Source organism: Macaca fascicularis, chromosome 2 (assembly GCF_037993035.2).
Source record: "Macaca fascicularis isolate 582-1 chromosome 2, T2T-MFA8v1.1".
In the NCBI taxonomy this organism is placed as follows: domain Eukaryota; kingdom Metazoa; phylum Chordata; class Mammalia; order Primates; family Cercopithecidae; genus Macaca; species Macaca fascicularis.
Window position 1 is genome coordinate 96892459 of NC_088376.1, and position 15453 is coordinate 96907911.

At 36.8% G+C, this 15453-nt stretch overlaps 1 protein-coding gene across 6 annotated transcripts in view; it reads left to right on the forward strand.

The window, feature by feature from the left end:
* VPS8 (VPS8 subunit of CORVET complex) overlaps positions 1-15453 on the forward strand; it is a 302825-nt gene that overhangs the window by 205871 nt on the left and 81501 nt on the right. For all 6 annotated transcript variants that reach the window (XM_065540320.1, XM_065540319.1, XM_065540318.1 and 3 more), the window contains 3 exons: positions 1182-1271; positions 3249-3291; positions 8214-8317. In XM_065540320.1, the coding sequence (XP_065396392.1) occupies positions 1182-1271; positions 3249-3291; positions 8214-8317 (237 nt within the window). The remainder of the gene's footprint in view (positions 1-1181; positions 1272-3248; positions 3292-8213; positions 8318-15453) is intronic.

Here is a 15453-nt window from a genome sequence, read left to right on the forward strand (position 1 = left end):
TCTTTCAGGAAAATGTATGCCTTTTAAAACAGGCTTTTCTGCTCTTTGGTGAGGTTTTATAGCTTTTATATAAGGTTCCTGCACATATTAAATTTGTTAATAGTTACTTTATAGTTTTTATTAATATTGTACAAGGAGATTTTTTGAGATGACCTTTTTTTATTGATTGCTGCTGCTTATTAAAATGTTACTAATTTTTGTACATTGTTTTGTATGGAGCAACCAGGCAGAATTCTTTTAAAATTCAATTTCTAGATGATTATGACAGTAAGACTAATGGCAGTTTTATTTTAATTCCAATCTTGTAGTTTTTTCTTTCTCTTATCAGATGTCTAGGATCTCTAAGGCACTGGTGAATAGAAGCAGTGATAGTGTGACTGCTAACCTTGTTCCTGATTTAAAAGGAAACATATCTAATATTTTACATTAAGTATGATATTTATCATAGGATTTTGGTAGATAATTTTTATTAAGAAAATGTTATCCCCAGTTTGAGTAAGAGTGTTTTGTTTTTGTCATGAATGGGTGCTGTATTTTGCCAAATGCTTTTTCTGCATTTATTGAGACTATGATGTTTTTTCCTTTGTTCTGTTAAACTGTTATTGTTTGTTGTCTTTTTTCTTCTAATAAACATTTTTTCTAACTTGTTAATCTTTTCAAAAAAGCTACATTGGAGTTTGTGAAATCTCTCTATTGTTTTTCTATTGTTTGCCGTCATTTTCTGTACTTTTTTCCTTTTTTCTCCCTAGCCTAACGGATACTTCTTTTTTACTAATTAGAGATTTTGTTTATTAATTTTTTTAATATTTCACAAGTTGATGTGTAATGTTTTCATTGTCATTTTCAATTTTTTAATAATTATACTTGATCAAGTTCTAGTTTGTATTGTTACTATGTATGTATATACGCTGGCTTTTCTCCAGTGTGTATACCTAATTCAGGTGTGTAACTTTTTAAAAATAAATAAATGAAAAAAATGAGTGAATTTGGTCCAGTTAGAACTGCCAAATGAGCTACTATATGACTAGAAAGTCAGTTATTTGCACATTATACTGTAAAGTATCATACTAATAAGGTATAAATTCATTATTATCATATGAATATTTTTCATCCTCAATGGGATCTTCCCACTCCACAAACAAGATTGGTGAAAAAAAATATTTATCTTTTTTATTTCCTAGATTACTCAGAAGTATCAGCTTCATGAAGTCACTGCTTATCTATTGGAAAAGAAAGGAGATATTCATGGTGCCTTCCTAATAATGTTAGAGGTAACATTTTACTATGTTTCTTTCATCATGTTTCTGTCTATTCCTCTATTCATTCATGAATCCATCTTAATTTCTTATGTTTCAAAGCAAGTTGCAGACAGTAATATATTTTACCCCTGAATATTTTTATCATGCATAGCGTTAACTAGAGTTTAATATTTCTTCGCGGTACTTTATTAAAAGGTAAAATGTACAACAGTAAAAAGAAATGTCATAAATGTACCATTTGATGAATTTTTGACAAGTATTTTTATGTATATACCACAATTTGTTTGCCCATTCCTCCTTCAGGGGACACTTGGGCTGCTTCTACCTTTTGGTTGTTGTGAACAATGCTGCTGTGAACATGAGTGTACAAATACCTTTGAGTTCTTGCTTTTATTTCTTTGGGATATATACCCAGAAGTAGAATTGTTGGATCAAATAGCAATTCTATTTTTAATTTTTTGAGGAATTGCCCTACTGTTTTCCATAGCAGCTATGCCACTTTACATCCCTACCAGCAACACTCAAGGGTTCCAGTTTCTTCGCATTCTTGCTAACGCTTACTTTCTGTTTTCTTGATTAGTAGTCATCCCGATAGGTGAAGTGACATAGCAGTTTTGTTTTGTTTTGTTTTTTAATATTGTCATGTGGCTAGGAATAGATTAGGGATATCATATTTATATTTTAAAATGTTCCATATTGGCTTCTTGTTTCTTTCTAGCCATATGATTCTAAAATAAGCCAGGAAGAATCATCCACAGAGGCTTTGTGTAGGCTCTTAATCTCTTTTAATCTGTAAATTACTCCTATACCTCTTTTTTTCTTGCAATTTATTTGTTGACAATACCATGAACCTAGTTTTAAGGAATAAATAAGAGTATTTTTGACATTGATGAGAGGAGAAACAGGAGATCTTTGTGGGGAATGAGGCCATTATTCGTAAAAGAATACAAAGTGAAGAAGTATGGATTGCTGAAAGAGTGCCAGCAGCTTCACTAGGGCTCCGCTGTGTAACATATAGGCAGGTCAGGCGAGAAACAACGGCTAGGTCCAGATTTGGACAGATTTTGTTGGACACACTAACGAGTTGTGACTAATCTTCTTATCACATGGGATCAAATAAAGGTTTTTAAGCAAGAAACTGATTTGATGTTTGTTTCATAAAGACTGCTCTGGTGACTGTTGGGGGATGGAAGGCAGGATACAGAGAAGAGGGAGGTAAAACAAAGCAGACAGTACTTGGGAGGCCATTGCAATGGTACAGGTATGAGTCTCTGAGAGCTTGAACTGGGTGTGTCAGTGGCAATGGAGATAAGAGGGCAAGATTTGAGAAGTTATTGATCATTTGCATATGGTATGAGGTAACTGAGAGGGAGTAGTTGATGATTTGAGCTTATAAGCTTTTTACTCATAACCCAGTATATTATACCCCTTTTACTCATAACCCAGTATATTAGTCTCTTTTGTGTTACTCTAAAGGAATACTTGAGGCTGGGTAATTTTTAAGGAAAAGAGGTTTATTTGGCTCACAGTTCTGCAGACTATGTTAGCATCTAGCATCTGCTTCTGGTGAGGACCTCAGGAAGTGAGGGTAAAGGAGAGCTGACGTGTCACATGGCACGAGAGGGAGCATGAGATTTGGAGTCAGATATCCAAACTATATCACCCAGTATTAATTGGATTCCCCTATCCAAAGCATAGATAAATCCTGATCCTCATTCCTGTGCCTAAAGAATATAAGTGGTGACTGTGGCCGGATGACAGAAGCAGAGGTGGGCAAAATGAGTGCTACTTGATCTTTGGGTCCCTTTTCATACTGCTAGCTACACTGTCTGTAAACACAAGATTTTACTTCTGACTGACAGTAAAGTACTGTTCTTAATAACCTTGTAGTTTTGAGGGTGTTACCTTTAAAATATGTTAATTCAAGTATTGAGTGGGTAGAACTACAAAGTGTTCCTTTTTAACTCCTATGTTCTTTTTGTCTCCTAGAGACTACAAAGCAAACTTCGGGAGATAACACATCAAGGTGAAAGTAAGTTCTTAAATATAATTACAACATTTTTCATCCATGGACCCCATGTTTTAAAAGATATGTAATAAATTGCATTTATTATGTAATAATTACACTTGCATATATGCATAATTACTGTTTATTCGTTTTAACATGGATCCAAAGAGTTCATAACAGGAAATCATAGAAACCATTGTGGCTTTGTGATGTTAATTTTCAATGGAGTTAAATATACAGAAAATTAGGCACTGTTTGTTGGTTATCTTTATTTTTTTTTGAGACAGGCTTTCGCTCTATTGCCCAGGATAGAGTGCAGTGGCACAGTCTTGGCTCACTGCAACCTCCGTCTTCCAGACTCAAGCAGTCCTTCTGCCTCACCCTCCCAGGTAGCTGGGACTACAGGCGCATGCCATCACATTGGCTAATTTTTGTATTTTTTGTAGAGATGGGTTTTGCCATATCACCCGGGCTGGTTTCAAGCTCTTGGCTCAAGTGATCTGCACACCTCAGCCTCCAGAGGTGGTGAGATTGCAGACATAAGCCACCACGCTAGGCTGGTTATCTTTTTGTTAATAAAAGTTTGGTTGTGTTTAAATGAGGTATATAATAACATCCTAATAACATCCTAAAAATTAATGTGCCAAACAACAGCAAATCAGAGCTTCTAATTAGTAGGACGTTGAACATAACCAGTGTTTCCAAACTGAATTTATACAGTTTTAACCCAAAGCAGTAAAAGTTGACAGTTTAGTATCTTGAGTGGCTTTGTCCTCAGCAAATATAAAATTTTCATCATATTCCTTGATATTTCAAAGAAAAATTATTTTAAAAAATTGTGGTGGCGAGGCGTGGTGGCTCACACCTGTAATCCCAGCACTTTAGGAGGCCAAGGCAGGCGGATCACCTGAGGTCAGGAGTTCGAGATCAGCCTGGCCAACATAGTGAACCCTGTCTCTACTAAAAATACAAAAATTAGTCAGGCATGGTGGCACGCACCTGTAGTCTCAGCTACTTGGGAGGCTGCAGCAGGACAATTGCTTGAACCTGGGAGGCAGAGGTTGCAATGAGCCGAGACTGCACCACGGCGGTCCAGCCTGGGTGTCATGACAGAGCAAAACTCCATCTCAAAAACAAACAAACAAACAAATTATGGTAAAATATACCCTAACATAAAATTTACCATTTTTAAATGTACATTTCAGTAGTATTAAGCATATTCGTGTTATTATACAATCATTACCCCCATCCACTTCCAAATTTTTTCATCTCCCCAAACTGAACATCTGTACCTATTAAGCAACAACTCCCCTGTTCCCCTCTCCTCCTAGCCCCTGGCAAACACCGTTTTACTTTCTTTTTTCACCATTCTTTTTCTGAATTTGATTACTCAAGTATCTCATATGAATGAAATTATATAGTGTTTGTCCTTTTGTGACTTATTTAGCTTACCATAAGGTTCATAAATGTTGTAGCATGTGTCAGAATTTTCTTCCTTTTTAAGGCTGAATAAAATTCCATTGTATGTATAGACCACGTTTCATTTATTCATTCATCCTTCAATGGACACTTGGGCCACTTCCACTTTTTGTCTGTTATGACTGATGCCACTATGAGCATGAATGTACAGTATCTCTTCAAGACCTGGCTCTCAGTTCTTTTGGGTATATAACCAGAAGTGGGATTGCTGGATCAAGTATTAACTCTGTTAATTTTTTGAGGAATGACCATACTTTTTTCCCTAGTTGCTGCTTTATTTTACATTCCCACCAACAGTATACAAGGTTTCCAATTTCTCCACATCCTAACATTTATATTCTGTTTTTTTTATAGTAGCTATCCATATGTGTGTGAGGTAGTATCTAATTATGGATTTGATTTGCATTTCTCTAAATGATTAGTGATGATTTTCTCGAATATTTTGGCTATTTATCTACCTTATTTGGAGAAATGTCTATTCAAGCCCTTTACCCATTTTTTAATTGGGTTGTTTGTTTTCATATTCCTTGACATTTTTAAAATAGCCCTCCTGAAGATCAGGGAATCACTTGGTGGGTGATTTTTAGATTATCCTCTTTAACGCACATGTCTTAGAGACTTCTTGGTCCACACATTTCACTAATACATGGTTTCCCTAATTCTCTGTAGATTACTTCCCTATATTTTTGTAGTAAGATCCTAGATGATAGGGTCTATGTTGTTTTATGATCATCAGGTATTATAGTAAATCTTTTTGGAATGTCAGTGAACACTTGATTGACTTTTTATATTGAAAGTTCAACTGGACACTTAATTGCTATTTTTGTACTATCAGTATGTGTTCAGTCAATTTGGTTATGTTTGTTGCATTTTGTGGTAATTTTAAAAATTTAGTGTTATAAGAATAACTTTTCGGTTTTTTTTATTTTTCTTTTTTCTTTTTTTTCTTTTGGAGATGGCATCTCTGTTGCCCAGGCTAGAGTGCAGTGGTGCAATCTTGGCTTACTGCAACCTCCGCCTCCCAGGTTCAAGTGATTTTCCTGCCTCAGCCTCCCGAGTAGCTGGGATTACAGGTGTGTGCCACCATGCCCGGCTAATTTTTGTATTTTTACTAGAGACAGGGTTTCACCATATTGGTCAGACTGGTCTTGAACTCCTGACCTCGTGATCCACCTGCCTCGGTCTCCCAAAGTGCTGGGATTACAGGTGTGAGCCACTGCACCCAGCACCCCCCGCCCCGCCTTTTTTTTTTTTTTTTTTTGTGAGATAAAGTCTTGCTCTGTCGCCCAAGCTGGAATGCAGTGGCGTGATCTCGGCTCACTGCAACCTCCGCCTCCCGGGTTCAAGTGATCCTCCTACCTTAGCCTCTTGAGTAGCTGGGACTACAGGTGTGTGTCACCATGCCCAGCTAATCTTTGTATTTTTAGTAGAGATGGGGTTTCACCATGTTGGCCAGGCTGGCCTCAAACTCCTGACCTCAGGTGATCTACCCTTCTCATCCTCCCAAAGTGTTGGGATTACAGGTGTGAGCCACTGCGCCCAGCCAAGAATAACTTTTCAAGACAATACATGAAAGACTGAGGGAAAAATTAAGAAGAGCATTCCCCCAGAATCCCTACAGTCATTTGCAGGTGGTATGTCTGCAAAGGCCAGTGTTTTGAATTCTAGTGAAAATAAATTTTCCAGAAATAGTCTTATGCCTGCCATCTACTTTCTTTCTTTTTTTCTTTCTTTCTTTTTTTTTTTTTTTTGAGATGGAGTCTCACTCTGTTGCCTAGGCTGGAGTGCAGTGGCGCAATCTTGGCTCACTGCAACCTCCACCTCCCAGGTTCAAGTAATTCTTCCTGCCTCAGCCTCCAGAGTAACTGGTATTACAGGCACCCACCACCACACCCAGCTAATCTTTGTATTTTTAGTAGAGACAAGGTTCCACCATCTTGGCCAGGCTGGTCTCAAACTCCTGACCTCAGGGTGATCCACCCACTTCGACCTCCCAAAGTGTTGGGATTACAGGCGTGAGCCACCACAACCGGCCCCATCTACTTTCATATTCCATTTTGATAGTGTGCTTAAGTATTTGGGAGGATTTGCTAATCGTGCTTTTTTCCTATGGGCTATACACAGACTACTAAAACAAGATTCCCCTACTCACTGCACAAAGAACGTTAGTCTCCTGAAGGAGACAGATATGTAAATAAAACCTTATAGTAACAGTAGAATGGTGTGTCATAAAAGGTACATTGAGTGACTAAGATGTGTGGAAAATTATGGAACTATTTGTAACCTATAAATCAGTGAGTTTTGTGGAAGACCTTTGAAGAAAGACTGGAAGGATAAATAGGAGTTTGATAGAAGCAGGAGAAGGACCTTCTAGGCTGAGGAAAACATGAACATGGAAGTGCCTGACTACTAATCAGGGAGTAAAAAAGAATAGGGCAACACCAGAATACGGAGGGTGAGATGAGCCCAAGTCTTTGCTCTGTTGACTTAGTGTCAGATCCTTACTTACATTCTATTTTTCAGAGTTAGGAGTCCTTGGTGGTTTTTATGGAAGGGAATGATCTGTTTGAACTTGTGCTTAAGAGAACCCTAGTGACAGTGTAAAAGAGAATGAGGGAGGCAAGACTGGGATGTCAAAAGTTCAACTAAGAGACTGCTGCAGTAGCATAGACGAGGTGATGAAAAGCTTCACCAGGGTAAAAGTTGTGGTCATATGCAAGCACGGAAGTAATATCAACACAAATTAGCAAGTTATCTGAATGTGTGGGGTGAAGGAGAGGGAAGCACCAAAGATGAAGATTTATAAACTGGTTGACTTAAAGATGATGATTCCATTAACTTGGTTTGTAAACGGAGGAAGGAGCAGATTTGAAATGAGAAAAATAAGTTGGATTTTGCACATATAAAGTTGAAAGTGCTTGCAGGACATCCATGTGGAGATAAATGTTTTAGGTTCATTAGAAAATTCAACCTGTAGACTTTGAATGGAATAAAGATTGGAGATGTGTATTTGAAAATTACGAACAAAGACATAAGAGTTGAAACACGAATAGCTGAAATCATTGAGACAATGAAGAGAGACCTGAAATAGTATCTTGGGGGGAATGTCTACATTTAAGAAATAGGCAGAAGAAGAGATAGTATACCAAGAAAGGTGAGTGATAATCTCTCTAGTAACTAATCCTTAGACAGATGATTGGGGATTTTCCATATTTCTATAGCATATTGAAATGCTAAGTATCATGTGCTTTATCTGTCCCACGAACGTAAAACATTTCTGTGGGAAACTCTTATTTCACAGAATAAACTATTTTTTAATCTATAAAACATTAGTATCAGGTTTTATTAATTATTATATACTAGAAAATGAAGGTGATATAAAGAAGAAAATGTTTAACTTTTCACAAAAGCTCTGAGATTATCAGCAACATATCCCTAAATGATATTTACACTTTTTCTAAATCTAGATACCAAAGAGGATCCCTCATTGAAGGATGTTGAAGATACTATGGTGGAGACCATTGCTCTTTGCCAGAGAAATTCACATAATTTGAACCAGCAGCAACGTGAGGTAGGAGAATGACTGTTTAGGTATTTAAAAGCCTGTACTTGGCCAGACATGGTGGCCCACGCCCATAATCCCAGCACTTTGGGAGGCCGAGACAGATGGATCACCTGAGGTCAGGAGTTCAAGACCAGCCTGACCAACATGGAGAAACCCCATCTCTACTAAAAATACAAAAAATTACCCGGGTGTGGTGGTGCATGCCTGTAATCTCAGCTACTTGGAAGGCTGAGGAGGTAGGAGAATTGCTTAAACCCAGGAGGCGGAGTTTGCGGTGAGCTGAGATTGCACCATTGCACTCCAGCCTGGGCAACAAGAGTGAAACTCCGTCTCAAAAAAAAAAAAAATAAAGCCTGTACTTGTCTGAAACTAGGAATCAGTTATGTTTCGGCCCTCTCAGCCACCTGGGCTTAATTCAAGTGGATTTTAATCACTTCTTAGTGTTCCCAGGAGTAGGAGACTCCCAAAGTTATTATAAAGAGTGTGTGGCCTCTTTGTTCTCACCAAAGGCTTTATATTCATGGTTTGGATGTGCTGCAATACTTAAGGTGCGTGAATACTAGATGTGCCTGTTCTCTTTGGACTGAGATTTTGTGTATTTCATGTAGTTGTACCAGAGATAGGTCATATTTTATCATCGTCTCTATTCCCTGTGGTGAAAGTAAGCATGAAGAACTGGAGGAAAGCCCTCAAGGGCTATAGAGAAAGCTGAAGAAAGGTTAAAGAAGGCTGTGGTGTAGTCATTGTCAACCTTGGTTGCACACTACAGTCACCTGGGGAGCTTTGAACAATTCCAGTACTCAAGCTGCACCCCAGATCAATTAAATTAAAGTCTCTGGCAATGAGACCCAGTCACCACCATGTTTTAAAGCTCCCTTCATGATTCCAATGTGCAGCCAGGGTTGGAACCAATGCTATCACAGATGGCACAAAAGAAGAAAACAAAACTGAAGGAGGTATCACTGAGCAGCAGGTGCAGGTGGGAGTTACAGCAGTGAAGCAGAAACTAAGGGGGCGAGATGTGATTTGATAGTTAAATTCTGCAGTAGTTTTAAGAAGTAAAGTTGTATCATGATATGGCTTAACTCCTTGCCAGCCCTTCCACGGCTCAGGTCTCTGACTTGACACTGCCTGGCCTCTCTCTAATGCCTGGGTTTTGAAATGGGGAACAGGTTAATTATATATCTATATTTAGCCATACATGTTACAGTAAAAACAATAAATCATGGCATATTTTCTGTTCTTCTGAGATGAGTAAATTTCTCCTTTAAGTTTTTGTCCAGAATTTTTCAAGGTCATAAATTATGAAAAGTCTTTAGAATGTAAATTGTGTATAACAAGCCCATTTACATAAATGTGGCGGTTTTTCTTTATTAAAAAAAACTTTCTGTGAAATGATACATATTTGTGACTTTTAAAAATCATGAAATATGGAAAGTTATGCAGAAAATTGTTTTTTTTTGTTTTTTTTTTTAAATATTTTATTATACTTTAAGTTCTAGGGTACATGTGCACAACGTGCAGGTTTGTTACATATGTATACATGTGCCATGTTGCTGTGCTGCACCCATTAACTCGTCATTTACATTAGGTATATCTCCTAATGCTATCACTTCCCCCCCCACCCCACAACAGACCCCAGTGTGTGATGTTCCCCTTCCTGTGTCCAAGTGTTCTCATTGTTCAATTCCCACCTATGAGTGAGAACATGCAGTGTTTGGTTTTTTGTCCTTGAAATAGTTTGCTGAGAATGATGGTTTCCACCTTCATCCATGTCCCTACAAAGGACATGAACTCATCCTTTTTTGTGGCTGTATAGTATTCCATGGTGTATACGTGCCACATTTTCTTAATCCAGTCTGTCATTGTTGGACATGTGGGTTGGTTCCAAGTCTTTGCTATTGTGAATAGTGCCGCAATAAACATACGTGTGCATGTGTCTTTACAGCAGCATGATTTATAATCCTTGGGGTATATACCCAGTAATAGGATAGCTGGGTCAAATGGTATTTCTAGTTCTAGATCCTTGAGGAATCGCCACCCTGTCTTCCACAATGGTTGAACTAGTTTACAGTCCCACCAACAGTGTAAAAGTGTTCGTATTTCTCCACATCCTCTCCAGCACCTGTTGTTTCCTGATTTTTTAATGATAACCATTCTAACTGGTGTGAGATGGTATCTCATTGTGGTTTTGATCTGCATTTCTCTGATGGCCAGTGATGATGAGCATTTTTTCATGTGTCTGTTGGCTGCATAAATGTCTTTTGAGAAATGTCTGTTCATATCCTTTGCCCACTTGTTGATGGGATTGTTTGTTTTTTTCTTGTAAATTCGTTTGAGTTCTTTGTAGATTCTGGATATTAGCTCTTTGTCAGAATGGTTTTTTTTTTTTTAATTAAAATATATTCGTCCCATTACTTAGAAATAACCGTCATCATCATTTGGTGAACATAACTCTAGATATTTTTTGTCTGCCTAGGTTGATATAATTATAGTAAAATTGCATCAAATAATGCTTGCTTTTAAAAATATAGTACTCAAAAAATATGTGTATAGTACTCAGCTTCCCATAGGAAACTTACGTAAAACTAAAGAGTGTTCTTAATTGATGCAAAATAATTATACATATTCATGGGGTTAATGTGATATTTTGATACATGCATACAATGTGTAATGATCAAATCAGGTTACTTAGAATATCTGTCACCTCAAACATTTATCATTTCTTTGTGTTGGGAACATTTCGAGTCTTCTAGCGGTTTTGAAATATGCAATACATTATTGTTTACTGTAATCACCCTACTGTTTTGTTGAACATTAGAACTTATTAAAATTCTATCTAATTGTATGCTTGTAGCCATTGACAATCTCTCCTCATCCCCCCACCCATCCTTACCAGTTTCTGGTAACCATTCTACTCTATTCCTCCATGAGATCAACTTTTTTAGCTCCCCACATATAAGTCAGAACATGCGATATTTGTCTTTCTGTGCATGGCTTATTTCACATAACATTATGACCTCCCCTTCCATCCTTGTTGCTACAAGTGTCAGGATTTCATCCTTCTTTATGGCCAAATACTATTCTATTGTGTATATTTACTACATTTTCTTTATCCATGCATCCATTGATTGACACTTAGGTTGATTCCATATTTTGGCTATTGTGAAAAAGTGCTACAGTAAATGGGTGCAAGTGTCCCTTTGATATACTGATTACAATATATTTCCTTTAGATAAATACCCAGTAGTAGGATTGCTGAATTATATTGTAGTTCTGTTTTTAGTTTCTTCAGGAACCCCCATGTTGTTTTCCAAAATGGCTGTACTAATTTACATGTTCACCAACCGTGTATAAGGCTTTCCTTTTCTCCACATCCTCAGCAAGACTCATCTCTGATCTTTTCTATCATTGCTGTTCTAAGAAGTGTGATGTGAATCTCATGGTTACTTTGTTTTACATTTTCTTGATGGTTAGCGATGTTGGAACATATTTTTCATGAACCTGTTGGCCATTTGTATGGCCGACATGTTGATCTTCTTTTGAGAAATGTCTATTCATATCCTTTGCCCACTTTTTAATTGGATTATTTAGTTCTTTTTTGCTATTGAGTTGTTTGAGTTCCTTATATATTCTAAATATTAGTCCCTTGTCAGAAGACTAGTTTGTAAATATTATCTCTCATTGTAAATGTTGTCTCTTCACTCTTTGGATCATTTCCTTGCTGTGCAGAAGTTTTATAGTTTAACATAATGCTACTTGTCTATTTTTTTTGTTTTGTTTTGTTTTCGTTACCTGTGATTTTGAAGTGTTAGCTGTAAAATTTTTGCCTAGACCAATGTCCTGAAGAATTTCCCTTATATTTTCTTCCAGTAGTTTTATGCATGTGGGCTTTACATATAAGTCTTTAATCTATGCTGAGTTAGTTTTGTATATTGTGAGAGATAAGAGTCTAGTTTCATTCTTTGCCATATGGATATCCAGTTTACCCAACACCATTTACTGAAGAGGGTGTCTTTTCCCTAATGTATGTTATTGGCTCCTTTGTGAAAAATCAGTCAGCTGTAAATATGTGGATTTATTTCTGCATTCTCTGTTCTATTCCATTGGTCTATGTGTCTGTTTTTATACCAGTACCATGCTGTTTTGGTTATTACAGCTTTGTAATATATTTTGACATCAGGTAGTATGATGCCTACAGATGTATCCTTTTTGTTCAGGATTGCTTTGGCTATTCAGGATCTTTTGTAGTTCCATGAATTTTAAGATTTTTTTTTTCTATTTCTGTGAAAAATGTTATTGGTATTTTGATAGGGATTGCATTGAATCTACACATTGCATTGGGTAGTATTGTCATTTTAACTTTATTCTTCTGATCCATGAGCATGGGATGTCTTTTTATTTGTGTATATTCAGTTTCTTTCATCAGAGTTTTGTAGTTTTCCTTATAGAGGTCTTTCACCTCCTTGGTTAAATGTATTCCTAGGTATTTTGTTTTATTGTTTGTAGCTCATGTAAATGAGATTGCTTTCTTGAATTCTTTTTCAGATAGTTTGTTATTGGTATGTAGAAATGCTACTGATTGTTGAATGTTGATTTTTGAATGCAGCAACTTCACTGAATTTGTTTATCAGTTCTAACAGTTTCTTGGTGGAGTCTTTAGGTTTTCATATATATGAGATAATGTCACTTTCAAATAAGGACAGTTTGATTTCCTCTTTTCCAATTTGGATGCCTTTTATTTCTTCCTCTTGCCTTATTGCTCTGGCTAGGATTTCCAATACTATGTTGAATAACAGTGGTAAAAGTGGGCATCATTGTCTCTTTCAAGTTCACAGAAAAAAGGCTTTCAGCTTTTTCCTATTTGGTATGATGTTAGTTGTGGGTTTGTTATATATGGCCTTTATTATGTTAAGGTGTGTTCTTTCTCTGCCTAATTTATTGAGATTTGTATCATAAAGAGATGTTGAATTTTGTCAAATGTTTTTTCTGCACTGATTGAGATGATCATGTGGTTTTTGTTCTTCATTGGGTTGATGTGATGTATCACATTTATTTATTGACATATGTTGAATCATCCTTGTATTTCTAGGATAAATCACACTTAATCATGATTTATTACAGTTGACTCTTGAACAACACAAAGCATGGGGTGCCAAACCCCTTGCAGTTGAAAATTTGCATATATCTTGGTCCTCCTTCCTCCTTCCCCTTCTCGTATTGATCCATATCTATTGTTCCCATCATTACATCCATGTGTTCCCAATGTTTAGCTCCCATTTTAATTATGTGTATATGTTTATAATTATTATACATTTCCATTTTTATGATATGTATGATACCATGCCAATAAGGAAATTCCCATGGACTCATACTGGCTTCCTACTGTCGCCTTCGCATACCTACTAATTTTAATTAATCACAGTGTTTTACCTAATTAAGGGTTATAACACATTCTTTTCTCTGTCTATAATTTCCATAGTTGTGTAACCTTTATTTAGGTAGATCATACCAGTCTTTTTGTTGTGACTTTTTTATTCCTAAATTTTTATTTTTATTCATCTTTTGATTGGCAGCCTGTATTTGGACTTTTTTTGTTGTTTTTCATTTAACTTGCTCTTTTTTCCCCCCAACTTTTATTTTAGAATCAGAGAGTACATGACTTTTTGTTGTGTCTCTGCCAGGTTTTGATATCAGAATGGTACTGGCCTTTGTTACCTAGATATATTGCATGGTATTGAGGTTTAGAGTATGAATGAATAATCTGTCTCCAAGGTGGTAAGCATAGTACCCAATGTGTAGTTTTTATTCAACTCTTATCCCCCTTCTTCCTTCTTATATTCCCCAGTGTCTATTGTTCTCATTTTTATGACCATATGCCCGATGTTTAGCTCCCACTTATAAATGAAAACACATGGTATTTGGTTTTCAGTTTCTGCCATTAGTTTGCTTAGGATAATGGCCTCCAGCTCCATTTATGTTGCTGCAAAGGACGTGATTTCATTCTTTTTATGGCTGCATAGTATTCCACGGTGTATATGTAACACCTTTTCTTTTTTTAAAATTTATGTTCTAGGGTACATCTGCACAACGTGCAGGTTTGTAACATATGTATACATGTGCCATGTTGCTGTGCTGCACCCATTAACTTGTCATTTACATTGGGTATATCTCCTAATGCTATCCCTCCCCACGACCCCCACCCCACAACAGGTCCCGGTGTGTGATGTTTCCCTTCCTGTGTACAAGTGTTCTCATTGTTCATTTCCCCCTATGAGTGAGAACATGCAGTGTTTGGTTTTCTGTTCTTGCAATAGTTTGCTGAGAATGATGGTTTCCAGCTGCATCCACGCCCCTACAAAGGACACGAACTCATCCTTTTTTGTGGCTGTATAGTATTCCATGGTGTATATGTGCCACATTTTCTTAATCCAATCTGTCACTGATGGACATTTGCGTTGATTCCAAGTCTTTGCTATTGTGAATAGTGCTGCAATAAACTATGTGTGCATGTGTCTTTATAGCAGCATGATTTATAATCCTTTGGGTATATACAATCCTTTGGGTATATACCCAGTAATGGGATAGCTGGGTCAAATGGTATATCTAGTTCTAGATCCTTGAGGAATCACCACACTGTCTTCCACAATGGTTGAACTAGTTTACAGTCCCACCAACAGTGTAAAAGTGTTCGTATTTCTCCACATCCTCTCCAGCATCTGTTGTTTCCTGACTTTTTAATGATTGCCATTCTAACTGGTGTGAGATGGTATCTCATTGTGGTTTTGGTTTGCATTTCTCTGATGGCTAGTGATGATGAGCATTTTTTTATGTGTCTGTTGGCTGCATAAATGTCTTCTTTTGAGAAGTGTCTGTTCATATCCTTTGCCCACTTTTTGATAGGGTTATTTTTTTCTTGTAAATTTGTTTGAGTTCTTTTTAGATTCTGGATATTAGCCCTTTATCAGATGAGTAGATTGCAAAAATTTTATCCCATTCTGTAGGTTGCCTATTCACTCTGATGGTAGTCTGTTTTGCTGTGCAGAAGCTCTTTAGTTTAATTAGATCCCATTTGTCAATTTTGGCTTTTGTTGCCATTGCTTTTGGTGTTTTAGACATGAAGTGTGTCCTGTTTTACCCAT